The 27,438-nt window shown below is 34.8% G+C and overlaps 1 protein-coding gene across 1 annotated transcript; it reads left to right on the forward strand.

The window, feature by feature from the left end:
• The first annotated feature begins 658 nt into the window (after nt 1-658).
• On the forward strand, nt 659-22,610 carry LOC132732354 (phenylalanine--tRNA ligase beta subunit-like). The gene is made up of 19 exons (XM_060718769.1): nt 659-827; nt 2,880-2,935; nt 3,590-3,654; nt 4,270-4,326; nt 5,091-5,163; nt 5,728-5,787; nt 6,721-6,776; nt 7,442-7,592; nt 9,757-9,865; nt 10,270-10,402; nt 11,195-11,246; nt 12,859-12,920; nt 13,549-13,655; nt 14,723-14,823; nt 15,977-16,057; nt 19,093-19,185; nt 19,949-20,066; nt 21,082-21,237; nt 22,000-22,610. Exons 1-19 carry the CDS (start codon nt 770-772, stop codon nt 22,149-22,151), a joined length of 1,740 nt encoding a protein of 579 aa, XP_060574752.1. The 5' UTR covers nt 659-769; the 3' UTR covers nt 22,152-22,610.
• Nucleotides 22,611-27,438: the final 4,828 nt, after the last annotated feature.

The following is a 27,438-nucleotide window of genomic DNA, read 5'->3' on the forward strand; positions in this document are numbered from 1 at the left end:
TATTGACAAATCTTAATTTGAGCATCATATTTATGACATAAAACCATGAAAAAATTGTGTTAAAGGATCTTTAAATCAATAATGATTTTCTTTAACCTTGAAGTAAAAAAAATAAGTCCAGACGCTCCGGAACGCTTGTAAGCCTGACATGAAATGGCACGGTAAAACGTCATTTTCGTGATGTAAAATATATATTCTGTGGATAAAAAAGTTCCGCTTATTTAAGTTACTTTCATATACAATTAAAAAACCTAATCACGATTTATGTAAATACTATCTTTGCTTAGATACAAAACATTCCAGACGCTTCAGGCCGTTTATTTGTCACTTAGTGATGTTTGTTTTTGAGTTTAAAATTGATAATTTATGTGTGAAAACCTTTTCTTTTCTTTAATATTACTTTACAGAACCATTGCGAAGGAATTAAAAAAAATTCTTGGTTTAGATTAACACTAGTTAACTGGACTCAATGGTAGGTTAGTTTTATTTATATAATTAGAAAAATGTCAATTAAGTTGGGTTTTTTACCATAAATCCCATAATATAGCTCATTTACAATAAATATAACTATTTAAAATAATGCTTCGGGACGCTAAATTTCTTTAGAACGATATTTTTAGTGGTATTTAACCTTACTCTTCAGAAGAAGTTACAAAAATCAATACCCGGAAGTGACTATCAAACGTGTTCGCCGGCCGACGGACTAGACAATTTTTCTTATATTTTATATTAATTTTGGTATATCTGTTAATTGGTGTAGGAAATCACTATGCCAACAGTTTCAGTAAATAGGGAAGAACTTTTTAAGGTTCTTGGCAGGAGCTATAGTTAGTCCGTTTTCATTTTATTTCTAAAAAGTGTATCTGACAGCTGGTGTCAGTTTTGTAAATGTTGCATCAGCATTTAGTCATCTGCTATTTTAGTATCTTATCAGTGTTGCATCTAGAATTTCAAAATTATGGGGGATTGTCCCCCACTCAATTGAAAAATGTGGGGGATTTGAAAAAAATGTGGGGACATACATTTACCTTACAATATGACATACCGAAAAGAACTCATTTATTTTACGTTCAGGCATTTTTGACAGATATCGTCCGCTCAAAAACGGAAGTAGAAAAAATAAAATATTGACGAATACTACAAAACACACGCGAGATGACGCAGTCGACTGCTACACGCGATTTAGTACGTATTTTAGTCATAACCACGAGTGAAAACAAACCTGGCTGAAGCGTTTAAGATACGATGAAGATAATCTGAATTAAGTTGAAAAGATCGTCAGATGCGCGACTTGGCGCGCACTGACTTCATTAAAATGCGCGATCTGCATAAAAAGTGCGCAAATCGCACAATCGCGCGGCCTAGATGCGACACTGTCTTATTCTTAAAAAATATATTTGTATTTGATTCTGATTTCATGCTTATATTTCCTGTATTTTTTTCTAAGATATGGGTTTAACATTTTCATAAAAGCCTCCCCTGATAAAATTTATGAAATTTATAATTATGCTGGTGAAAGTGGTTTTGTTGAATGGGAACAAGACACTTCATCACTTAGACCAGGGGTCTAGCAACTGGGCAACTTGGGCGATTAACAGGCTGGTGAAAATGCCCAATCGGGCTTATGACATAAAAAATCGTATTTCTAGATAAAATAATAAAGATATTTCTTTTAAACTTTGTTTGTATATTGAGCATACTATATGACAAAGTTTTAAAGAAATCTCTTTATTAATTTTCTAGAAATATGATTTTTAATGTCATAAGCCCAATTGGGCATTTTCACCAGCCTGATTAAGATGCCTAAACTAAATAAACTTTGTCGAATTTGCACATCAAAGGTAAATTGACTTCGCAGCGCTTATTTACTTACTGCATAGACAGTTCTTAAAGTATCATACAGCTTTTGACAATAAATTTAATCCTTGCCTCCAGGCGTAAGTAAAACTGAGTGTTAATAAATAAATAATTGAGTGTAATTTACACATTTGTGTGACATGATATGCAGCTCAATCGGACATTTTGCCAACTAATTCACCATTCAGACATATTGCCAACAAATTCACTAATATAAACATCCCAATTAATTGTGCACAATTAATATGTCAGATACATGTCTCATTTTAAATCAGGGAGATAAAAAAAAGTTACACTCTGAATTTGCCCAAACATATTTGGCAGTAACTACATGCAATGTGACACCAACTGTGTAAATTAACTTGCATATAAATTACAAGTAAATGGCTTGATACAGTTATGTTTGCATCAACTTAAAAGTCAGCAGGGTCTTTGATGTTCTTTGAATAGCCACATCCCCCTTCTGTACCTTTTTGATAGGGGCGCGGCCGAAAAAGTAATCACTGCTTTAAACAACATTTCCAAAACAAAAAACAGTGTTTGGGGCCTAAATAGGGTAACTTTTCACTGTTTGAGGCCTCAAATAAGGGGGGAGGGGTCGAAAGGCTGTCAAAACACATCTATATGGGGTAAAGGGTTAAATTATGTGTTAAATTGTTTAAACTGTTTATGTTTCATTAATACAAGATGAGAACTTTTTTTACTAGCCGCTAGTGTAAAGCTGTTTCTGAAATTCAATAGACATGCAGGTTTCATTTGTCATACCATGATATGTTCAAAGTTTAATAAATTGTCAGTGTATATTATAATAAGATATAAAAAGAATAAGATATTATATGCAATCATGGAAATGCCAGTTGACTACCTCATATTGCCAGTTATTGCAAAAATTAGCACTAAATTCGAACCCCTAGGATCATAATGACACCCCTGTGAAAGAGCTTGTTACTGTCATTGCCATTATTTATCACATGTTTTTCATGTTTATTTCTTTCCAATTTGAGACTGACTGTTTCTTTCAGCATTTGAGGAGTTTGATGAACTATGTTTTGAGTTTGGTTTGGAGGCAGAGATGGCTGTAAGTATAATGAGTATTACTGTTCTGTCTGACCGATTCTGAGGCATTACTTTTGAAATATTTAATTGCTGAATGTGTCACAGTATGGTACTGTAGTTTTTTTATTTATTTAAAAAAACAACCTGTGGCTTTCTGAAGGGGAAAATATAGCACAACAAATCAAATACATGTATTGTTGATGTAACAGAAAACCCTGAAATCAAATTCCAAAAACTTAGTATGTAATATACCTACACATTTTATAAAATTTTCAATTTAAACATGCATGATACATAGCAGGGGCTCTCTGTAGGGACAACTTTCAGTCAATTAGATTTATCATGTAGCTGATATAAGTCAGCTGCTGTCTTTATGTATATTAATTTTTTGGGTAAAAAACTAGATGATTTTTAAGAATAATATTTCTTTGGGGAAGCCACCCTTAAACAGCCCCTGCTAGAGGGGGAAAAACAGTCCTGGAAGCATAACAAGTACATTGAAGAATTTCACCTGGTTATGGGTTGACATTTCGTCACCTTAGAGAGTTAGTGCAATAACTGAATATCTTCTATTAAATTTAGTAGCACTTAGTCTTATAATGTTATTGCACAGTTTTGTTATGTGATACTGTTTATATGTCATTGTGTTGAAAAATTTTTTTTCCTGTTATTGTAGGAGGATGAGGAAGGCCAAGGGGACAGTACTGAGGTTACTTATAAAATTGAGGTTCCAGCCAACAGGTATGATCATTATGATAGTTAAAAAGCTGTGGAGATGTTTTTTCTCTTACCATATTTTTTCACATAAATGGGGGCTGAAGATACTAAGTTTTTATTTGGCAAATATTTATAGAAGGAAATTGTTTGTTTTTCTCTTCACTTTTCCTTCTATTTCATCTGGGACATAATATAATTGAACTAGTAACTGGAGATTTATTCTGCGGTATCTTTTCATGCAATAGGTTGCAGCCATTTTGCATTTACGGAAAAGTATTCATATTCGGGCATGAACATCTTTTTCTCTGCCAGAAAAGCTGGAAAGTTGTAGTGTCTGTGCAACTTAAAACTTGACAATGACAAAAAAGAAATAAATATCTACTCATTAATTATTGTCATTTCTTGTTTTCATAAATTGCACAATCACGTCTATATGACTGAAATACTGTTGGGAAAAGGCATAAAATGAAACAAACAAACAAAACTAGTGATAGTATCTTATTCAAATTTGTTACTATTTATACTATTTTATGTATGACAAAACTCGAAATTTCATGTAAACCGTTTATAACTGTTATAGATGAACACTTTATTTGTAGATATATTTGTATATAAAAGCAATCTGTTGTTTATTTTTAGATACGACTTGCTTTGTATTGAAGGGATCGGAAGAGCTCTTCTTGTTTTCTTGGAAAGGTACGTGGTTTTAAAATGATAAATTAACCATTGGCCTGTGGTGTTGTTCTACCAATTAAGACAAGTATTCAATTTGTGTGAAGTACAAAAGTGATCTTTTATTTTTTATTTTAAACAAAAACATGTCTAGAATAGATGCATGTACTCCTGTGTAGTGTTTAACTGCATAGTAATGTACAGCATATGTATTACATAGGTATACACAACATATGTATGACAAAGTGATATACAGCATATGTATTACATAGGTATACACAACATATGTATGACAAAGTGATATACAGCATATGTATTACATAGGTATACACAACATATGTATGACAAAGTGATATACAGCATATGTATTACATTGTTATACAGCATATGTATTACATTGTGATATATTCACCTCCGTGGTCGAGGGGTTAGAGTTGATGACTTCTAATCCAGTTACCGCTCTGGCGTGGGTTCGATCCCCAGGTGATGCTTTGGTAGTTTAGCGCAGAGGAAAGTAGTCTAGTACTGGTGTATTTCTCCAGGAACGATGGTTAGGAAACTACCCGCCTATATGACTGGAATACTGTTGGGAAAGGGCGTAAAATGAAACAAACAAACATTGTGATATACAGCATATTTATTACATTGTAATATACAGCATATGTATTACATTGGGATATACAACATGTAGGAGCAGATTATATACATGTGTGTTTACATGCAGTTGGCCACTCATTTATTCCAAAAATTTTTGATCATGAGTCATTCAATGATAATTATTTTTTTAGGTTGAAGGCACCAAGGTATAAGTCTGTGGCACCCACATCTGGTGCCAGACAGCAGCTTAAGATTCTGCCAGCCGTAAGTTTATAATATGATGATTCTTGCCAGTAAATAAACTAATGAAAGTTTCCAACTTCTACAATATTTATCTACTTTGCTAAAATTTTTGAGAGGGGGGGGAATATTTTATATATAATTGATAAAAACTGAAAACCGCAATTAAAAAAAAATGATTTTGGTGAATTTTCTAATTCTTTTGTACATATGATCGAAAATATTAGTTGGGTAACTCAATGTTAGGTTGTATGTTTCTGTAACTTGATGTTAGGTTGTATGTTTCTGTAACTTGATGTTAGGTTGTATGATTCATAAACAAAATTTCAGTGTGATACTGAGTAAGGATAACAAATGTAAAGTGTTAAAGACACAAGATTTTATAAAGAAATTTGCAGTGATACAAGATCTTCTGTTGAAAACTTTTAATCAAGTTTTCATTGTGTTATTCGCTTACCAGTAAATCTATGAAAAAGTGTTTATCTGTGCTGAATTTATGTTATTCCAGTTTGTATTTAAAGTTTTACTTGTACAGTTGTTACATGTAAGTTAGATAGTGCATAACAGAACCAGTTGTTTGATTTTCAGACTGGTCAAGTACGTCCATTTGCCGTGGCCGCTGTACTGAGAAATATTAAATTTACCGAGGTATGTGATTTATAAGTCATAGTTTTACATTTTGTTGGACACCAGTATCACTGAGTAGCTTTAATGTGATGCTGTTATAAAATTAATCAACTCTGTATTGGAAGCTTGGTTGACTCTCAATATATCTAATTATGTCCTCTTATTAATTTGTTATTGAAATACAGTTCTGAGCGCAGGGGTGTTTAAGAACGTTGTCCTCAAACCACATTCTTTCATGTGAAGGAGCTATCCAGTTACTTTACAGAATATCTGTGGTTTTACTTGGGTGCCCGTTCATGTCTGAAATAATGCATGTAGGGCACCCAACATCTTCCATTACCAGTTCAGCTGGAAAGAGGCCACATGACCTCTACAGAGTTGGTGTGACATGATACAAAACCAATATAAAGAAAAAAGTTTGAAAATTACATTTGAAAAAAAATACGTCAAGTTAAGTAACTGCTTATTATTATAATTATCTCCCTTTATTAATGTTAGACTGTTCATGTTTATGTGGAGATTAGCAATAGGTTAGGTCTTACATAAGTGGCAAAGGTTTGTTCATTATTGCACAGCAGTTTTCAGTTTTAAAAGAATAAAATTATGTTTTAAAGTGACTTATGCTTAATTTTACATTGTCGATTTGAGGTAATTTTGGTGTATATTTTAAAAGATTGACACTTCTTATAGCGATTGAACAATACATATAATTGATGATTACAAATATTTACGATGAAATATAAAAACTGCCTTAAATATAAAAAGACTTGGTGTTGAACATAACCGACAATTTCTGACTGGTAATTTTGTGGGTCACAAGGATTACTCTGGTAAAGTTTATTTTAAGATTGAAAACCAATTATAACGAAATGTAAAGCTATTTTAATTTGACTTGAACACTCACACTATTTACTCTTGGATGAGTAAGATTTTTGATCATTGATTTATTTTCAGGATAGGTACAAAAGCTTCATAGATCTTCAAGATAAACTGCATCAAAATATTTGCAGGTAAATAAACAATTTGTCTTAATAAGAAAATATATGTTATTGTTAGAAAAAAGAACTTTATAATTGGTTGCTTACAGAAGACAATAGCAAATAAAACATCCATGGACAATTTATATATTCAATTCAATTTATTTATTCATGGAAAATCTAATTCATGGACCATTTATATATTCAATTATATTTATCTATTCATGGACAATTTATATATTCAATTCAATTCAATTTATTTATTCAGCATTTGAACAATTACATATTCGTCGCCTTTAACATGATGGCGGTGGTTACAATATTTGAGAAGAACATGGCAATATATAAACATACATAATCAGTTATCATTTAACGATGTAGAATTAAGTATGACTACGAATATCTGTACACACCGGCTCCTGATAGGTTGTTTAAAGGAAACTAAACCTAAGAAAATTATATGCATATTTGGATATTTCTTAAACTTGGTTACTTGATTAAGAAAATTGTTATAAACATGGATACTGTTTCTTGTAAACCAGGCTAAATGAAAACTTGTAGTGACTTATGTACGGTACCTGATATTAAAAGATGCGTAGCTTTTCCATGGATGTCTACCCATTGGTGGGGTTTTGGTGCAAAAAATAGTGGCTTGATGCATCCATCAGTGTCATTATAGATATTATTGCTTGTTTTAGGGTGAGAAAGTTGGTTGCCATAGGAACGCACGACCTTGACACCATACAAGGACCATTCATATATGATGCTAAACCACCAGCAGATATCAAGTTCAAGGCATTGAATCAAACACAAGAAATGACGGCTGTAGAACTGATGAAACTTTACTCCGTAAGTCTGAACTATGGCCAAGCAATTTACTCTTTTTTTAGCTCACCTGTCACAAAGTGACAGGGTGAGCTTTTGTGATCGCTTTTCGTCCGGCGTCCGTCCGGCGTCCGTCCGTCGTCCGTAAACTTTTACTTTAAATGACATCTCCTCATAAACCACTAGGCCAATTTCATCCAAACTTCACAGGAATGTTCCTTTGGTGGTCACCTTTAAAAATTGTTCAAAGAATTTAATTCCATGAAGAACTCTGGTTGCCATGGCAACCGAAAGAAAAAACTTTAAATATCTTCTATTAAAAAACCCTAAGAGCTAGGGCTTAGATATTTGGCATGAAACATCTTCTAGTGAGTGTCTACCAAGTTTGTTCAAATAAAAGCCCTGGGGTCAAAATTGGCCCCGCCCCAGGGGGTCATTGATTTTCCCTATATGCATATAGTAAAAACTTAAAAAAATCTTCTTTTAAAGAACCCAAAGAGCTAGAGTTAAGATATTTAGCTTGAAACATGTTCTAATGAGTGTCTACCAAGTTTGTTCAAATAAAAGCCCTGGGGTCAAAATTGGCCCCGCCCCAGGGGGTCATTGATTTTCCCTATATGCATATAGTAAAAACCTAAAAAATCTTCTTTTAAAGAACTCAAAGAGCTAGAGCTAAGATATTTAGCACAAAGCATGGTGTTATGGGCGTCTACCAAGTCTGTTCAAATAAAAGCCCTGGGGTCAAAATTGGCCCCGCCCCGGGGGTCATTGATTTTCCTTATATGTGTATAGCAAAAACTTAAAAAATCTTCTATGAAAAAACCCAAATAGCTAGTGTTTAGATATTAAGCATGAAACATCTTCTAGTGAGTGTCTACAAAGTTTGTTCAAATAAAAGACCTGGGGTCAAAATTGGCCCCGCCCCGGGGGTCATTGATTTTTCTTATAAGTGTATAGCAAAAACTTAAAATCTTCTTTGAAAAAACCCAAATAGTTAGAGTTTAGATATTAAGCATGAAACATCTTCTAGTAAGTGTCTACAAAGTTTGTTCAAATAAAAGCCCTGGGGTCAAAACTGGCCCCGCCCCAGGGGTTTCATTGTTTTTAACTATATGTGTATAGTAAAAACTTAAAAAAACCTTCTTTTAAAAAGCCCAATGAGCTAGAGCTTAGATGTTTAGCATGAAACATCTTCTTATGGGTGTCTACCAAGTTTGTTCAAATAAAAGCCCTGGGGTCAAAATTGGCTCCACCCCAGGGGGTCATTGATTTTCGCTATATGCATATAGTAAAAACTTAAAAAATCTTCTTTTAAAGAACTCAAATAGCTAGAGCTAAGATATTTAGCATCAAACATGCTCTAATAGGTGTCTACCAAATTTGTTCAAATAAAAGCCCTGGGGTCAAAATTGGCCCCGCCCCGGGGGTCATTGATTTTTCTTATATGTGTATAGCAAAAACTTAAAATCTTCTTTGAAAAAACCCAAATAGCTAGAGTTTAGATATTAAGCATGAAACATCTTCTAGTAAGTATCTACAAAGTTTGTTCAAATAAAAGCCCTGGGGTCAAAACTGGCCCCGCCCCAGGGGTGTCATTGTTTTTAACTATATGTGTATAGTAAAAACTTAAAAAAAATCTTCTTTTAAAAAGCCCAATGAGCTAGAGCTTAGATGTTTAGCATGAAACATCTTCTTATGGGTGTGTGTGTGTGTGTGGGGGGGGGGCTATATACAGGTGAGCGACCTCAGGGCCATCATGGCCCTCTTGTTATTTTCAGTCATTTGTAAGGGCGTCGTGTTTATCCATTTGGCCGGTTTAAGCCATAAACCGATCATAAAATTCATTAACCAGAAAATGAAATTAGTATTAACAGAGTCTGCAATTTTTATGTAATTTTGTTGTGATTAATGCTTCCGAGGGGTCACACTTTATCCAGATTTATAGAAAGTTTTTTAATTTTTATTATTTTAAACATTAGTTTTGTTTTTTATGACAAGACAAGAAAAGTTAAAAATATTTAAAAAATCTAAGAATTTTTCTAGTATGTTTGGTTAAAATGTTTAACATGGTAATTAGGTTATTAGACTTAAAAAGTGTTAGCATCATTGCTAACTGTGACACAATAATATAATTATTGGTTGTAGTGTAGATGATTAAAGATTGTATTGTATTTTCGTATTATTTTAGGGAGACAGTCATCTGAAAGCGTATTTACCTATCATCCAAGATAAACCAGTCTACCCAGTAATCTATGATAAAAATGGAGTTGTTTTATCCATGCCTCCTATCATCAATGGTAAGTATTTTTGTTATATTGTTATACAGTCATTCTATCCTCTGTAGTCGGAGGCTTGCGAAGCCTTAAAAAGGCCTTTAAAATTAAGTAGAGGCCTTAAAATGACCTTAAATTAAAAATTTTATCTGACCATTAAAAAAGACCTTAAAATGTATGTGTTTTCCGAGTGGGGGGTGGGGGGCATGAATGTAATTTTTTTTTAATATTAAACATAAGTAAACTTCTAGGCATGAATATTGTGATTCAGAAATCATGTGGGATAATTAGTCCATCATTTAACGGAGACATTGGTAATTACTGGTTTAAGTTAACCTGGAAAGCCGGTTAGGTTGAACCAGTCTGCGGAGATGAAACCAAAACGTGTTGAAATCATCGTAAAAACCAAACAAACATTTCCATTTCAGGTGAGCATACAAAGATCACCCTAGAGACCAAGAATGTGTTTATAGAATGCACGGCAACAGATCTGACGAAGGCTAAGATAGTGCTGGACACCATCGTTACCATGTTCGGACAATATTGTGAGGAACCTTTTGTGTGAGTATTATAGTATTTTTTTCTTGAAGCCAAATTTTTTTTGCAAAATCAACATTTCGGACAAATTTGTCTGGTTTAGTATTTGTGAATTCTCCAATTCTGGAATTTCTACTTTCACTTGTGTAAAATTATCATGGTAGTTTCTTTTAGTTGATAGTTATTGTTTGAAATTTTTCAATTTTCAGGAGTGTAATGAACCCATTTAATGAAAACAATAATACACAAGTATAATAACATTGACATGAGGTCATTTGTGATATACACAATTCTAACACCCTTCACACTATTCCCCTATTAAACAGATAGGGCAATCAAGTGCATAATTTTTAAATGAACAAATTGCGATCAAGTGTATTATTTGTCTATGAACAAATTGCAGGTCCAAAAATACAACCATGCCGTGTGGGTCTCTAGGGACTTTTTCCCTTGGGCTAGAGCTTTGTGCCTTATAATGCTGTTAAGGAGAACTTCCAACCTATTGCACTGGCTCAGTCATATTTGTGTAGATTCAATACTATATTTATTGAACAAGTTAAATAAAATCATATCATGCGTGCCTCTGACTTCATTCTAACATGCACCAGAGGCACCAGAGGTTCATGTTATACGGTTTTACTCAACTCCTTCAATACATTTAGTATTAAATCAACGCTGATTTGATATTCTCTATAAAGTCCATGATGAGATTCAAACCCATAGCCTTCATGTGCAAGCAGTTTAAAATCAATGAACATGCCCACATGGCCACAGAGATCCGGTTGTTATGATGTATGGTATGCATTTATTTTTTAGGATAGAGCAAGCCGAAGTCATACAGCCAGACGGTACTACAGTTGTTTATCCTGTAAGTTGAGATGATTTAAAGGCACTCCACTGAGGTTTTTGATATGCTGGGTCTAGAAATAAATTTTTGAGAATAATGTTCCATCTGATTTTGGGTTAGACCAATAACTTGTTTGCAAAATTTCAGATCATTAGCTCTTTGCTTTTTTCCTGAATAATTATTTTAATTGTGAAAAATAACCAAAAATTGAAAATCGTAACAATGCTTTTTCACTCCAATCTAGCTAGGAATAGCAAAGAAATATGATTTTCAGTTTATGTACGGGTATATTGTGTAATAATTTTTGGCATACTTTACTTTTTTAAGTGCCATTAGAAATTCAAATTTTATGTTTTTAGTCCTTTGGACCTCAGTGGAGTTCCTTTAAAAATAACCATATTATTATCACTTTGTCATTTATAAGATAATCCTGATTATTGCCAGTGTCTGTTTAAAAATATACCTTTTGCCAGATTGACGTTTTGAAAATAAAACAGTTCCAGTTAAATAACAACCCTATTATTGTCAGTTTGAAAACAACCCTTTTAAAAAACATTATTGTCAAATAGTTGGTTTGAAAGTAACCCATTTAAGGCTTTTTAGTGCCATTTTAAAGATATATCTGCTCATTCCAATTTGTAATTTTTTTTGGATTAAACCCCCCCCCCCCCATTATTGCCAGTGTGTCATTTTAAAAGAGCACCTTTAGTTGCCATTTGGTCTTTTCCTATCATGCTTCATCTCACTTAATAAAAGTGTCTTGTGTAACCCATTAACCCATAGACCCATATGATTTTGTGAAATAGATTTGTGTAGCTTTCAATTTGGAGAAGTCCATTCAAAGTTCGACAGATTTCGGTAAGAAATCACGGAAGTTAAGCTATCAACGGTATATCACCATCTGTGCAGTCTGACCAGGCTCTATACTGGTGGCAAAGGTTAATCACGATTAGTTTTAGAAGATCTATTTTAAGATACCTTACATGGACATCTGTCCTTGAATGATGTTTTAAAGGTGATGTGGCAAACATGAATTTTATAATGTTTGAAAAATGGTTTTAGAGAATGTGAAATGCTTGTTAACTGAAGGAAGTAGCGATAAATGTGAAATTATTTGTCATAAAAGTAGCAAAAGTAGTGATTTGACTTCCGCACAAAATACTAATTCACTATAACTCTACTTATTGCCAAAAAGGCAACAGATGAAAAAGATGGCAAATGAGAAACATTTTAAATGTTATAAAAGTACACCAAAATTAAAATGCTTTTGGGAAATAAAAATGAAACCATTTTGAGATATTTTGGGCCTTTAAAGACCAATCCAGCTGTCTTTCTGACCTAGTTGAACTGTTGGTGTTGCATTTTATTTCGAATTTTTCCGTTAATCATTGACATCGAATTTTCCCTTAGAAATTTTCACTCCAACATAATTATTATAAACAATTTCTTGGAATGGTTATCTTTTGTAAATTGAACTCTATTTAACTCAAATTCTTTTATTATAAACGCTTTCTTGAAATGGGAATATCTTTATTTTACCAACAATTCTTACATCTCGTATTTATTAAGATTTGCTAATCAGAAAAACTGATGGTAGGTATTTTGTATAGGAATATTTTTTTTGTACTTGCAGGAACTTGCCTATAGACATGAAGTGGTAAATGTTGAGGAAATCAACAAAAAAGTGGGCATAAAGTAAGTTTGGTGATGCAGTAGGTCTTACATGCAATGGGTAACTGTATAGTGTTGTTATGACCTGGCATAATATTAATTGAACCGTCCATCCGAAAGAATATAGGGGGCCATATGCGTCACGGTTGTAATTGCACAATAAAATCAAAATACGCTTGTAGATCAAAATTCATCAATGAAGAATAGTACTATTAAAGTTTGATATTTCGAAATGAGATGTTTTGATTTCATAAAATTATATTTCTGGGTTTTTTGATAGAAAACTTAAAAGTTGTGTTGCATCGACAGAGTATATTACAAATGAAAGTGACAGAAAGTGACATATGAACAAAAGGGAGGTAACTCCTGTATTTAAAATGAAATTATTGATAATGTGACAGGTGCGCTACCACCAATAGAATAGACAACTTGGTGCTCTTATTTTCAAAGTTTTAACTTGTACCACCGCTAAGCCAGTTAAAACGCACTGTAAATGAATGGGTATAAAATTTATCTCGAATACATTTTCCATTGAAAAAGGTTCCCGAAATTTCTATAACTTATTGATACTTGAAAACTGTAACACTGTAATCAAAGAAACTTTGGTTAACAATGTAGGTTTTGTTAACTTCAAATAATATTGCTTTTACAGTATAGAAGGAGATAAGATGGCTAGACTGTTGACTAAGATGTACCTGGAATCCGAGGTGATCGACGGGGGTAAAAATATACGAGTAGAAGTACCACCTACTAGAGCTGATATCCTTTTGTTTATAAATTTATTAAATCTTCCCTAACCCGAGTTGTAAGATGATACAAGATACGCTGTATTGCAAGTCAACTTGATTAGGATTAGAATAACAGTAAAAGTGACATTATGCTCTTTTTTTTGGCTGTCAAGTTGAGCTAAATTAGTAATATATTTTGTCTGTTATATCGTCTGTTATAGTGGTGACTGACCAATTATTGATAATAAAAAGTATTTATGATACAGGTTAAATCTACCTGAATTATAAAAAAAAATGCCCCATGCTTTTTAAGAATTGATCGTAAGCGATACTTTCGATGTTTACAGAAATTTCTAATAGTCACATGGATTATTGATTATTTTTAGATAAATCGTTTCATATAATGGTCAAATCAAAAGAATGAAGGTGAAAAATGAAATTTGCCTTCATTAAGATACATAAACAATAAGGAAACCCCTTGATACTGCTAATCTACCAGTCCGCTCCCTATATCTAAATTAGTAATGCAAACGATTTATTTCAATAGTTTTCGAGAAGCTGTTTTGAAGAAGGTTTTGCAGTGATATGACGCATTTTTTTCAAGAGAAATTTACTGAAATACCTCATTTGAAACTACACAGAATTGTGTATTTTTCCAACAAAAAATAAAAGCTGAAGGCCGCTTTGAAATAACTGCTCCAGCATAAGCTGAAAATATAAATTATTAATTTTTCATACTTTACTGTAATCACCTTCCATCAGTACTTTCAAGTACTTTGATTGAACCAGTCCTTGTGGGGCATCCGTGGCCGAGTGGTTAAGGTTGTTGACTTCAAACCACTTGCCCCTCACCTCTGTGGGTTCGAATCCAGACAGGGACTTTGGATTTTTTCATGTGAGGAAGCTATCCAGCTAGCTTACGAAACGTTGGTTGTTCTACTCAGGTGCCCGTTCGTGGCTGAAATAATGCACGGAGGGGCACCTGAGGTCTACCTCCACCAGTAAAGCTGGAACGTCGAGATATGACCTATACTGTGTCGATGTGACGTAAAACCCAAAACAAACAAACCAGTCCTTGTTTTCCTTAACATATTATACATGTATTGCATGGGTGTGATATATTTGAGGATGTGGCTATAGCTTACGGTTTTAACAACTTGACCTGGACCATACCCAACACCAGCACAATAGCTAATCAGGTAACATGCTTGTCTTTTTTTATGCTTTTGCTTGCGGCCCTGGCTGAGTGGTTAAGGTCGTTGACTTCTAACCACATGTCCCTCACCGCTGTCGGTTGGTATCCTGACAGATATTTTGGATTCTTTCATGTGAGGAATCTATCTAGTTAGAATATGGAACGTGGTTGGTTCTACTTACATGTCCATTTGTGCCTGAAATAATGCACGGAAGGGCACTTAAGGTCTTCCTCCACCAGTCAAAGCTGGATCATCGCCATTAGACCTATACTGTGTTGGTGTGATGCAAATTAAAGATCAATGGCAATTTAGTGGTTTTCCCATCTGTTTGTCACTGTCCATTAACAATTTTAGTCACAACATCTTCACCATATATGATACAGACTTTATGATTTAACACAACAAATTTACACATTAGAGCCTCTTTTTGATATTATTGTGAATGACCCTGGTTACGAAATGACATTCACCTTCATGGTAAATACTGTATTAGCAGGATTGTACACTTATACAGTACTCTTTTTTACTTTGTCCAGAGCATATTTTCTCCACATACGGAAGGATTCACATGAAACATAATACAAATATTGCCACTATGAGAAGCCATGTTGCATGCCTGAACCAGGTCTCTAGGTCAAAGGTCAAGGTCACACTTAGAGGTCATTAAAAAATGCTTGTCCGGAGCAAAACTTTCACATGCATTTCAGGAATTTTAATATAACTTGGCACAAATGTTCACTATTGTGAGGCGGAAGGTCGTGTGCAAAATGTAGATCTCTGTGGCCAAGGTCAAGGTCACACATAGGGGTCAAAGTTCAGATAAAATATCAGTAGAGTTGATAATATATGATAATATTTCCTAAATGCATATCTATAATGCTCAAATCTTTGTCAAAAGCTTCTGTAATGAACATATTGCAACAATGTTGCCCTTGTTCTTATAGACATTCATACTTGAATCGGTTGTTACAGTAGCATCATGTGAGGAAACTAACCAGCTAGTTTATGGAACATTGGTGGTTCTATTTGGGTTCCAGCTTGTGCCTGAAATAATGCATGGAGGGGGACCGAGGGCATTTGTGTTAACCAAACAAGTTCTTGTTTTTTGTAGGTTTTTTTTTTTAATTGTAAATTAATGTTAATAAAAATTTTGCAGTTTCCATTGAACAAGCTAACAGACCTAATGAGACAGGAAGTTGCTGCGTCAGGCTTTACAGAAGTTCTCACCTTTGCCTTGGTAATTATTTACATTGATTTTGTAATCGTCCCAGCATAGGGAGTGGGGGAGACGAAATTTTCTTGCAGGTTCTTATGGGAGAAGAAAATTGTGACAAAATTACATAATTGAAAATAGGGAAAGAGTTGAATTTTTATGTAGTTTTGTACTTTTTTTTACAGACTATATATCTGTAAATTTAACATTTTCTCCTTAATGATCTGGACATTACAGAGGAAATTCTATAAACGAACTACGAGTGGTCAATTTTTTCAAGATTTCAGTCCTGCCTTTTCAATGTAACGTCATTTTAAAGTCCTTGTGAGTCAAACATTAAAGGTAATATTTTTTGATAAGGCTGTATGGTTTAAGTGCTTTTAACTCTAAATAAGTTGACGCCCTTTTATTAAAACTTGATTCATTTGAATGCTATATATTTTACTAGCCGTATTGATGATCGTAAATCGTATGGCAAATTGTTCATTACAGTTTTGTGTTCTAACAGATTTTGTATGTGTTTCTATACTTAATGTTGCCACTCCTTGTTTTTATATGGTTTGAATATAATCTGTGAAACTTCAGCGTTTTTACTCTATAGAATGACCCATACAAAACGAAAGTCGGCATCTTTTGGGATGCAGCGAAAAAAGAATCAGTTTTAAAACTAAAGAACGTAATATTTGTAAACATGAATAGAACATGTATTCGGAACACATCAAACCTTTTTGCCTATTGGTGGTATTATTATCAGTAAATCAAAACAAAAGAATGGAAAGTATAATTTTAACTGGTAAAAACAATCCATTTAAATGTAAACCTCCATGTACATTTTTAGCTCACCTGTCACAAAGTGACAGGGTGAGCTTTTGTGATCGCTTTTCGTCCGGCGTCCGTCCGTCCGTCCGTCGTCCGTCCGTCGTCCGTCCGTAAACTTTTGCTTTAAATGACATCTCCTCATAAACCACTGAGCCAATTTCATCCAAACTTCACAGGAATGTTCCTTTGGTGGTCACCTTTAAAAATTGTTCAAAGAATTTAATTCCATGCAGAACTCTGGTTGCCATGGCAATCGAAAGAGAAATCTTTAAATATCTTCTTTTAAACAACCCTAAGAGCTAGAGCTCAGATATTTGGCATGAAACATCTTCTAATGAGTGTCTACCAAGTTTGTTCAAATAAAAGCCCTGGGGTCAAAATTGGCCCCGCCCCAGGGGGTCATTGATTTTCCCTATATGCATATAGTAAAAACTTAAAAAATCTTCTTTTAAAGAACTGTAAGAGCTAGAGCTAAGATATTTGGCATGGAACATCTTCTAGTGAGTGTCTACCAAGTTTGTTCAAATAAAAGCCCTGGGGTCAAAATTGGCCCCGCCCCGGTGGGTCATTGATTTTCCCTATATGCATATAGTAAACACTTAAAAAATCTTCTTTTAAAGAACTGTAAGAGCTAGAGCTTAGATATTTGGCATGAAACATCTTCTAGTGAATGTCTACCAAGTTTGTTCAAATAAAAGCCCTGGGGTCAAAATTGGCCCCGCCCCAGGGGGTCATTGATTTTCCCTATATGCATAAAGTAAAAACTTAAAAAATCTTCTTTTAAAGAACCCTAAGAGCTAGAGCTTAGATATTTGGCATGAAACATCTTCTAGTGAATGTCTACCAAGTTTGTTCAAATAAAAGCCCTGGGGTCAAAATTGGCCCCGCCCTGGGGGGTAATTGATTTTCCCTATATGCATATAGTAAAAACTTAAAAAATCTTCTTTTAAAGAACCGTAAGAGCTAGAGCTTAGATATTTGGCATGAAACATCTTCTAATGAGTGTCTACCAAGTTTGTTCAAATAAAAGCCCTGGGTCAAAATTGGCCCCGCCCCAGGGGGTCATTGATTTTCCCTATATGCATATAGTAAAAACTTAAAAAATCTTCTTTTAAAGAACTGTAAGAGCTAGAGCTTAGATAATTGGCATGAAACATCTTCTAGTGAATGTCTACCAAGTTTGTTCAAATAAAAGCCCTGGGGTCCAAATTGGCCCCGCCCCAGGGGGTCATTGATTTTCCCTATATGCATAGAGTAAAAACTTAAAAAATCTTCTTTTAAAGAACCCAAAGAGCTAGAGCTAAGATATTTGGCATGAAACATCTTCTAGTGAATGTCTACCAAGTTTGTTCAAATAAAAGCCCTGGGGTCAAAATTGGCCCGCCCCGGGGGTCATTGATTTTCCCTATATGCATATAGTAAAAACTTAAAAAATCTTCTTTTAAAGAATCGTAAGAGCTAGAGCTTAGATATTTGGCATGAAACATCTTCTAGTGAATGTCTACCAAGTTTGTTCAAATAAAAGCCCTGGGGTCAAAATTGGCCCTGCCCCAGGGGGTCATTGATTTTTCTTATATGCATATAGTAAAAACTTATAAAATCTTCTTTTAAAGAACCCAAAGAGCTAGAGCTAAGATATTTAGCATGAGACATGTTCTAATGGGTGTCTACCAAGTATGTTCAAATAAAAGCCCTGGGGTCAAAACTGGCCCCGCCCCGGGGGTCATTGATTTTCCTTATATACATAGCAAAAACTTAAAAATCTTTTTTGAAAAAACCCAAATAACTAGAGTTTAGATATTAAGCATGAAACATCTTTAAGTAAATATCTACAAAGTTTGCTCAAATAAAAGCCCAGGGGTCAAAACTGGCCCTGCCCGAGGGGTGTCATTGTTTTTAACTATATGTGTATAGTAAAAACTTAAAAAGTCTTCTTTTAAAAAACCCAATGAGCTAGAACTTGGATGTTTTGCATGTCTCCCAAGTCTGTTCAAATAAACAAATAAAAGCCCTTGGGTAAAAATTGGGCTGGGGGGGGGGCTATATACAGGTGAGCGACCTCAGGGCCATCATGGCCCTCTTGTTAATCAGGTACGCTTGATTAAAATTCAATGCAGAGTCTGGAACATGTTCCAAGTCATGTAGAGAATCCAGAGGTGCCAATATCGGAACACTCTGATTATATATTGTAGTATATTTAGCATATCATGAAATATTGTTTCTAGTATTTTTGATTTTAGTGTTCTCGAGATGATATTGCAGACAAACTGAGACAGGATATTAAAACACGTAATGCAGTCCATATTGCGAACCCAAAAACGCTTGAATTTCAGGTAGTCTATGTCGATTATTTTGTATTAAAGAGTAGTAAAAATACTATTTATGAAATATACGGCAATTTTGTTTTATTTGATGTTAAAGGAACTTCAGTTTAAAATCATTTTAATTTCTTACTGAGATCAACTGGTGCACTTGAAGCAGAATGATTATTATGATATACAAATAGAAGAAAGAAGTACACTTACAATTAAGATGAAAATCTGATTTTGTATACTTCTTAGCATGATTGAGTAACTTTGTCTAAATGCTTTTCATTTTTAGGTTTATTTTGGGGATTTTATGGTTGTTTTTTTTGTTTTTTTTTTAAATAAAAATAATTTTTTTTTAGAAAATCGGAGCTTGTGAATGATTTGAAATTTTGTTAATAATTAATTAATTATATTGGAAATTTGTGAAGAGGGTTCTCCAACAGAAAATTGTGGTTGTAAGACTGGTGAATGTTGACATGCATAGGTGGTTTGATGTAGATATTCTGTATGAAATCCCACTATTTCATTAAGAATTTCAACCAAATTTATAGAAATGTCACATTCATAAGCTTTGGGTGCATATTTTCTGACTTTTATGATAATTTGCTGTCAACTGTTATATGTTAATGCAAGAGAAATTTATATGGCTTTATGTGGGAGTAAAGTTGGAAGTGTGCCAATTATAGATAAAATATGAAACAATGAACGCATTTATTTTAAATAGACACTAACAAATCCAGGCCTTTCATTACAGTGGGTAAATAAATTTTTATTTTAAACATTACAGGTTGCTAGGACGACGCTGTTGCCAGGGATACTTAAGACCATATACCACAATAAGAACATGCCGCTGCCACTTAAACTTTTTGAAATATCAGATGTTGTCTTAAAAGATGAAAATAAAGGTGAGATCTCATTGGTTGATTATAGAAAGGACTGCATTTTAAAGTTTAAATCCAAGGTCATTAATTGAATCCAAGGTCATTAATTGAAAAAGCAATATCAAAAGGAGTTCTGACATATAACCATGTGATTGTCATTGACTGGTACATTAGTCTGGTATTAAGGTAGTCTTACTGCAATGCTTTCCCGCCAAAAAAAAATCTGACATCGGCCAATATTGTAATCAATCGGTCATTTCCGGAATGTTATTTTTCACAATTTTTGGTATTCAATAATTTTTAACCATTTATAACAAGAATTTAGAACATAGCAATAAAGGATGAGTGATTGTTAATAATCTAATGCCCAAGATTTTGAAAAAAATAACGTTTCAGAAATAACCGATTTGCTACATATTGGCTGATGTTAGAATTTTTTTTTGGGGGAAAGCATTACAGTAAGACTACCTTAACTCACCCATGTTTATACACCCATATTGTTGTTATGCAGTTCAATAAAAATCATTTAGAATAATAACAAATTACAAAACAACAAAATTAGATTTTTAATCACTTACATAAATATGGTAATAGAAATAGATAGTATTAAAATGAAAAAGATTGTGAAAGAAAATTGTAAAGTATACCAAAGTATATTTTTAGCTTGACTATAGAAGAATACGAATGGCTATTGTACTCGCACAGGTATTGGCGTCACACTTTGCTTAAGTTTTTCCGTGCAAGTTGGTACTTCCAAAAGTTGTGAGTTGAATGGGTTGAAACTTCACACACTTATTTTAGAGCATAATAGGAAGTAACTGACAAAGGGTCATAACTCTAACATGAATTTTTACCAAATTATGGACCCTTTTTGAATTTGTCAAGACGAAGTCTATGTTACCCAGGCTCTTGCTTTACTATCAAGCACAGAGAATAATCAATCACACTGTCCTACCGACGGCTGCTGTTTCTATTTCTTTGCATTTCTTACAGTGTTTGCAATGAATTGTTAACTGTAATTAATACTAAAATTATACAGATGTCGGAGCCAGAAATGAACGCCACCTGTGTGCAGTGAACTATAACAAGTCATCCGGATTTGAGATAATTCATGGTTTATTGGATAGATTAATGCAATTGCTGGAGGTACCCGCCACAAAAGATGGCACCGGTTACTTCATCAAAGCTTCAGAAGGTATGAATATGATGTCTTTATAGTCGCAAAGTGGTTCAGGCAAATCACAGTCCCCCTCATCATTGAAAGTTTTAATCTCGCCAGGGACTTAAAACCTTAAAATGTTTAGAAAACTATTTAGCTAGATTACTGAAGTTTGGTGTTTCAATTTCAGGGGCCTTTTTTGTATTCTGAATTAGCATGCTAGATGTATTCTTTACCAAATTGGAAGTTTTTAAGCATTTTTTTTATTTCTGATATTTTTGACCATAGAAAGCTTTAGTACAACCCATGAAAAAAATTAATTGTAGGAATTGTAATACTAGAGAATTCTCATCATTTATTGTTATGTCTTGTTTGTTTTGTCTTATTTTTTGATGTTGAATGACTAACAACTGACAGCACTGTGGGGTTTCAACGCCACACCTCTCCCCCTCCCCCTTCTTTTAGACTAGGGATTCTTTCATGAGAAGAAACTACAGATGTGCCTGAGATAATGCATGGAGTGGCATCTGAGGTCTTCCCTGAACTAGTAAAGCTGAAAAGTCGCCATATGACTTGTACAGTGTTGATTTGATGTAAAACCCTACAAACAAAAAAAAAATAAAATACAAGAAAACATAAAGAAAATGACAGTTTCTAACTTAAAGCATGAAATATCCACAACATATCACTAATGTATTAGGAACTTGCTATCATTCATTTCATTATGTGTGATTATGTTTTTTTCAATGATTTTACAGTAATTTCCAAAGTAACCTTTCTTTTATAATTTACATTCAGATAAAACATATTTCCCGGGACGATGTGCAGATATCATGTTACGGGGAAAATCAATCGGAAAGCTTGGTGTTCTACATCCCGAGGTGATCACGACCTTTGACCTCAACATGCCATGTTCTGCTCTAGAGATCAACCTTGAGGCGTTAAGATAGTGTGAGAGGAGATTAAAAAAGTTTTTCGAAGAATTTATTTATTCTCTGATCACAGTGATTCATTGGACATGAGAATATAAACTGCATTTAAATTAAATTTAACTGTTAATTTTTGCAATACAGATTGTTCATTCGAAACAGTCATACAGACAGGAATATGTTAGAGATGAATTTGTTTCTTCGGAATACTAACATTTTAAAGGTCACGGCTGAGGTGTAATAGTTTAGTGGTCTGGATGTTTTACAAAGGAAATTGATTTGAGTTATATTTGTGTTGTAACCATGTTTTGACGTGAGCACACATTATCCCAGAGAATGAATTTGATAAGAATTGATATGAATTTTTTACAATCTAAGCTTCTGAATCTAAGCTTCTTTACAAGAGATGTAAATTTGATATGTTGTATTAAGGTAATTTTCTTTACTTCTTAAGCTTGTGAAAATATAGTATTATCTGCACTTTCTGTTTAATTATATTGACCATATAATGTAACTCTTGATTGTCACTCGTGCTTGCCAAATCATTTAGGGATTGTGTAGTAAAAGTATCCCAGATTGTATTTTTATACCCCCGCACAACAAAGTTGTAAGGGGGGTATACTGGAATCAGCTTGTCTGTCCGTCCGGCTGTCCGGCCGTCCGTCGGTTTTTTCTTCTCCGCCCAATAACTTAAGATTCCTTTGACCCTTAGTCTTCATATTTGGCATGGAGGTTAGTCATGATTAGTAGATGACCCCTATTGATTTTGAGGTCACTAGGTCAAAGGTCAAGGTCACAGGGGCCTTGACTTCAAAAAGCTTGTCCACCCAATAACTTAAGATTCCTTTGACCCACAGTCTTCATATTTGGCATGGAGGTAAGTCATGATTAGTAGATGACCCCTATCGATTTTGAGGTCACCAGGTCAAAGGTCAAGGTCACAGGGGCCTTGACTTCAAAAAGCTTATCCGCCCAATAACTTAAGATTCCTTTGACCCACAGTCTTCATATTTGGCATGGAGGCAAGTCATGATTAGTAGATGACCCCTATTGACTTTGAGGTCACCAGGTCAAAGGTCAAACTCACAGGGGCCTTGAATTCAAAAAGCTTGTCCGCCCAATAACTTAAGATTCCTTTGACCCACAGTCTTCATATTTGGCATGGAGGCTAGTCATGATAAGTAGATGACCCCTTTTAACTTTGAGGTCACCAGGTCAAAGGTCAAGGTCACAGGGGCCTAGACTTAAAAAAGCTTGTCCGCCAAATAACTAAAGATTCCTTTGACCCACAGTCATCATATTTGGCATGGAGGTTAGTCATGATTAGTAGATGACCCCTATTGATTTTGAGGTCACCAGGTCAAAGGTCAAGGTCACAGGGACTTTGACTTCAAAAAGTTTGTCTGACCAATAACTTTAGATTCCTTTGAGCCACAGTCTTCATATTTGGCATGGATGTTGATCATGATTAGTAGATGACCCCTTTTGATTTTGAGGTCACTGGATCAAAGGTCAAGGTCATAGGGACTTTTGACTTCAAAAAGTTTGTCCACCCATTAACTTAAGATTCCTTTGACCCACAGTCTTCATATTTGGCATGGATGTTGATCATGACTATAAGGTGACCCCTATTGATTTTGAGGTCACTGGGTCAAAGGTCAAGGTCACAGGGACCTTGACAAAAAAAAGCTTTTCTTCTTAATTGCTAAAGAATGTCCTGTCCGCAATGTATTGATTTTGACATTTTCACATTTGAAGCATGTAGAATACATAACTTAGCAATGCACTGGCTTAGTAACCTCAGATTTGGCAGGGAGGTTTTCATTGAGCTCTAAATGGCCACTGTTGATTCTGACAAAGTGGTATGCGGGGGTATTCACACCATGATAGTGGCAGTTCTAGTTTCGTCTGTGTGGTGGTTTTGATGTTCAAAAATAGCAGGAGACATGTAGAAGTAGCAGTTTGACGATATTTAGATGAGCTTTTACCATTTGACTGAATTCCACCCGCTTAACTCAAAACTTCAGAGCATCAGATTTGTAATCACAGGGGGTCATTTGTTGATCCTCGTTTGTGGCAAAATTTCTCTGGGACAATTGATCTGGGACATTGGGTCTAATGGTCATTAGCCTCTCACCACTGCTTCATTAATAATGTGTGCTAAGTAGTTAGCCACTTACAGAAAAATTAGTTGTTAACTGGTTAGTTACCCAGTAAAGCCAATAAGGTGGAATGACTACCGAGATACAAACTAAAGTGTGGTAAAATTTGTGTAAGAACCAGGTAAACATACAGTACAAACTATGATCTTTATTAGGATTTGGATAATCCCCTCTTTTTTTCCCCCCTGAGCTTTGGGTAGCCAGTAGATACAACTAACTGGTGCATGAGTGCTATAAAAGTTTAGAGTAATGAAAAATCACTTGTCAATTGGAATTTAGATGTTGATGAATGGAATAAACTGTGTCATATCTGACTGAACATGACTCAAAATAATTATGGCATCTCATTATAAAGATAAAAATTACATTTTTATTTTATTTATTTCATGTTTACTTCATTAAAGATTAAAGATCGCCACAAATTAAAAAAATTGAAACATTTCTGTCATTAAATCTGGATGCAAAATAAAGTAATCATTCGAACATTGTTCTCTCTGAATATGTGCCTCAAACTGTCATGACAGAGTTGCGGCCCCTTGAAAGGTAAAAAAGCATATTTTTGCATTCTGCATGTCGACACTTCTTTAAATGATTTGATTTGAATCAAAGTTGCAAATATCGCTAATTTATGAGGTTTTCAAATAATTACAACTGATATTATGGGCACTTGTGGCTTTCATCGATATCAAAATCCCACCAAGTGCTGATTTATCCCCTTCAATATTCAGATTGAAATGCGCCAAAAGCCGGTTTAAACCTTTTTTGATATCAGGAAAATGTGTAAAAAATTCTATTTTAATTATACTCTAGTTAAATTTTTATTGAAACATAAATATTTATTATACATGTATTATTTTTCCATATAAAAGGCAAACCACAAGTGTTTCGAAAAGTTCAACACCAGTTTTGTTCTTAACCCATTACGTTATATACACACCTTTTAACGCCTTTTTCAACCCCCCCCCCCCCTTTTTGTTGTCTCAAATGGTGAAAAAATGCCTTATTTAGGCCCCAAACACTTGTTTTTTGTGTCGCTTCTACGGAGTAGTGGCGACATATAGGGATCACTTCTCCGTTGTCTGTCTGTCCGTCTGTCTGTCCGTCACAAAACTTGTCCGGACTACTCCTCAAAAACTACTGGTGCAATTTCATCCAAACTTTACAGCAATGATCAGTACCAAGTCTAGTTGTGCATATTGTCAGTATTTTCCGGTTCAATGATTTTTGTCAGAGTTATGGCCCTTTAATAATATTATTTTTAAAAGTTTGTCCGGACTACTTCTCTTATACCACTAATGCAATTTCAAGGAAACTTTACAGGATTGATCTGTAGCTCAAGTCCTTGCACATATTGCACGGGTTTTCCGGTTGAATGATTTTTGGCCGAGTTATGGCCCTTTGATAAAAAGGTGTTTTTTTCAGTGTGTTGCCAGATACACAAAAGCTTGTCCGGACTACTCCTCATAAACTACTGGTGCAATTTTATCCAAACTTTACAGGAATGATCAGTACCAAGTCTAGTTGTGCACTGTCAGTCTGTCTGTCTGTCACAAAACTTGTCCCAACATAAAATTGGCCATCATGAGGCGACACATGTGATTACTGATCGCTCTTGTGTTTGAGAAATGTTGTTAAAAAAGTGACCTCTTTTTTGGCGCGGCCTCCCAACCAAAAGATACATCAGGGGGTTGCCAGAAGGGGGATGTGCCTCCTTCTGTTTGGGGGTTTTGAAGGGGGGATGTGCCCCTTCTGTTTGGGGGGTTTTGAAGGGGGCGGAGTCCCCCTCATCGCCAAGAAAATTTTGGACTTGTGAGAGGCTATAAATGACCCCAGATTGATCAGAAGGTAACGTGTAACCAACGCTGTAAAGCATTTGACTCTATCTCAATCCATTGAGAAGTTTTGAAGCAGTTTTTATAGTATTATAGCAATTTGAACTTGTAACGGGAGACTTTTCAATGAAAACAGCCATTTTTCACAAAATGCTCATGAAGTAATGGGTTAATCCCCAATAATACAAGAAAACATGATGTTGTATCACAAAAAGATAAATTTTGTTAAAATAATTCGTCCGGGAACAACTGACGTACATCTGTAACTTCCTGGATGATCCGGGAACATCTGGCATTCGACACCCCCGATGGAACGGGGTGCTTCAGGAAAGTATACTATAGCTTTGCCGGCTTCATCCTTAGCCCTGCTGGGAATGACTGGGGTTACACTGAGGGAAGTACTGTAGCTCTGCCAGCACAAAACTGGGAAGATTCCGGGTATGATATAGCCGGAAGAGCTTCGGTAAACCCTGGTGAATGCCAGCAGAGGCCCGGTGAATGCTGGTAGAGCCCCGGAGGATGACGATTGAGCTACGGTTAATCCCGGTAGAGCCCCATGCAACGTCATCATTTTCATCCACTGGGGCACTGCCGGGATCGTTCTGGGCTCTACTGGGGTCAACCAGGGCTCTATCAACATCATCCGGAAATGACCGAGGAAGCACTGGCATGAACTGTAGCTTCACTTTGGCTCTGCCCCCAACCCTACCTCTAGTCCCAATTACAACCATAGGGACCCGGCACAGTGTTGGGATAGTGTACTAAAGTAATTCTAGAAAAAAATATATAATGTATGTGTAATATATATTATATATAAACTTTTTGTTTTATAGAATTACTTTTTTTACGCTATCCCATCACTTTGATTACAACCCAAAAAAAATTATTTAGTCAATTTTCACATTAAGTATTCATAACAACAATAATATGACACTATTACACAATTTTCATTATACCTCTATAGTATTAGTTATAACTAATCCCTATATAATTGCTGTGGTATACAATGTAAGTCGCTGACTTCAAACCACTTGCACCTCACTACGTGAGATCGGGGACCTCGGATTCTATCATGTGAGGGAGCTATCCAGCTAGCTTACAGAATGTCGGTGGTTCTACTCAGGTGGTGCCCGTTTGTGTTTGAAATAACGCATGGGCATGTGAGGTCTTCCGCGATATTACTATTACAGTGTTGGTGCGACGTAAAACCCAACCAAATACAAACGAAAAACCCCACACAACCTGGTTCCCTTTGATTTAAACATTGTATATGGAATAATTTATTTTTATGATGTAAGAATAAAATTTAAATAA

Source organism: Ruditapes philippinarum, unplaced genomic scaffold, assembly GCF_026571515.1.
Source record: "Ruditapes philippinarum isolate M1 unplaced genomic scaffold, ASM2657151v2 ctg1551_1_1_1_1, whole genome shotgun sequence".
Classification (NCBI taxonomy): Eukaryota; Metazoa; Mollusca; class Bivalvia; order Venerida; family Veneridae; genus Ruditapes; species Ruditapes philippinarum.

Excerpts from the sequence above, each read along its gene's own strand:
- LOC132732354 (XM_060718769.1), top strand. The coding sequence starts at position 770 with ATGCCAACAGTTTCAGTAAATAGGGAAGAACTTTTTAAGGTTCTTGGC. Across the intron at positions 7,593-9,756 it reads AACTGATGAAACTTTACTCC|GGAGACAGTCATCTGAAAGC; the intron begins GTAAGTCTGAAC and ends GTATTATTTTAG. Across the intron at positions 19,186-19,948 it reads CAAAAACGCTTGAATTTCAG|GTTGCTAGGACGACGCTGTT; the intron begins GTAGTCTATGTC and ends TAAACATTACAG.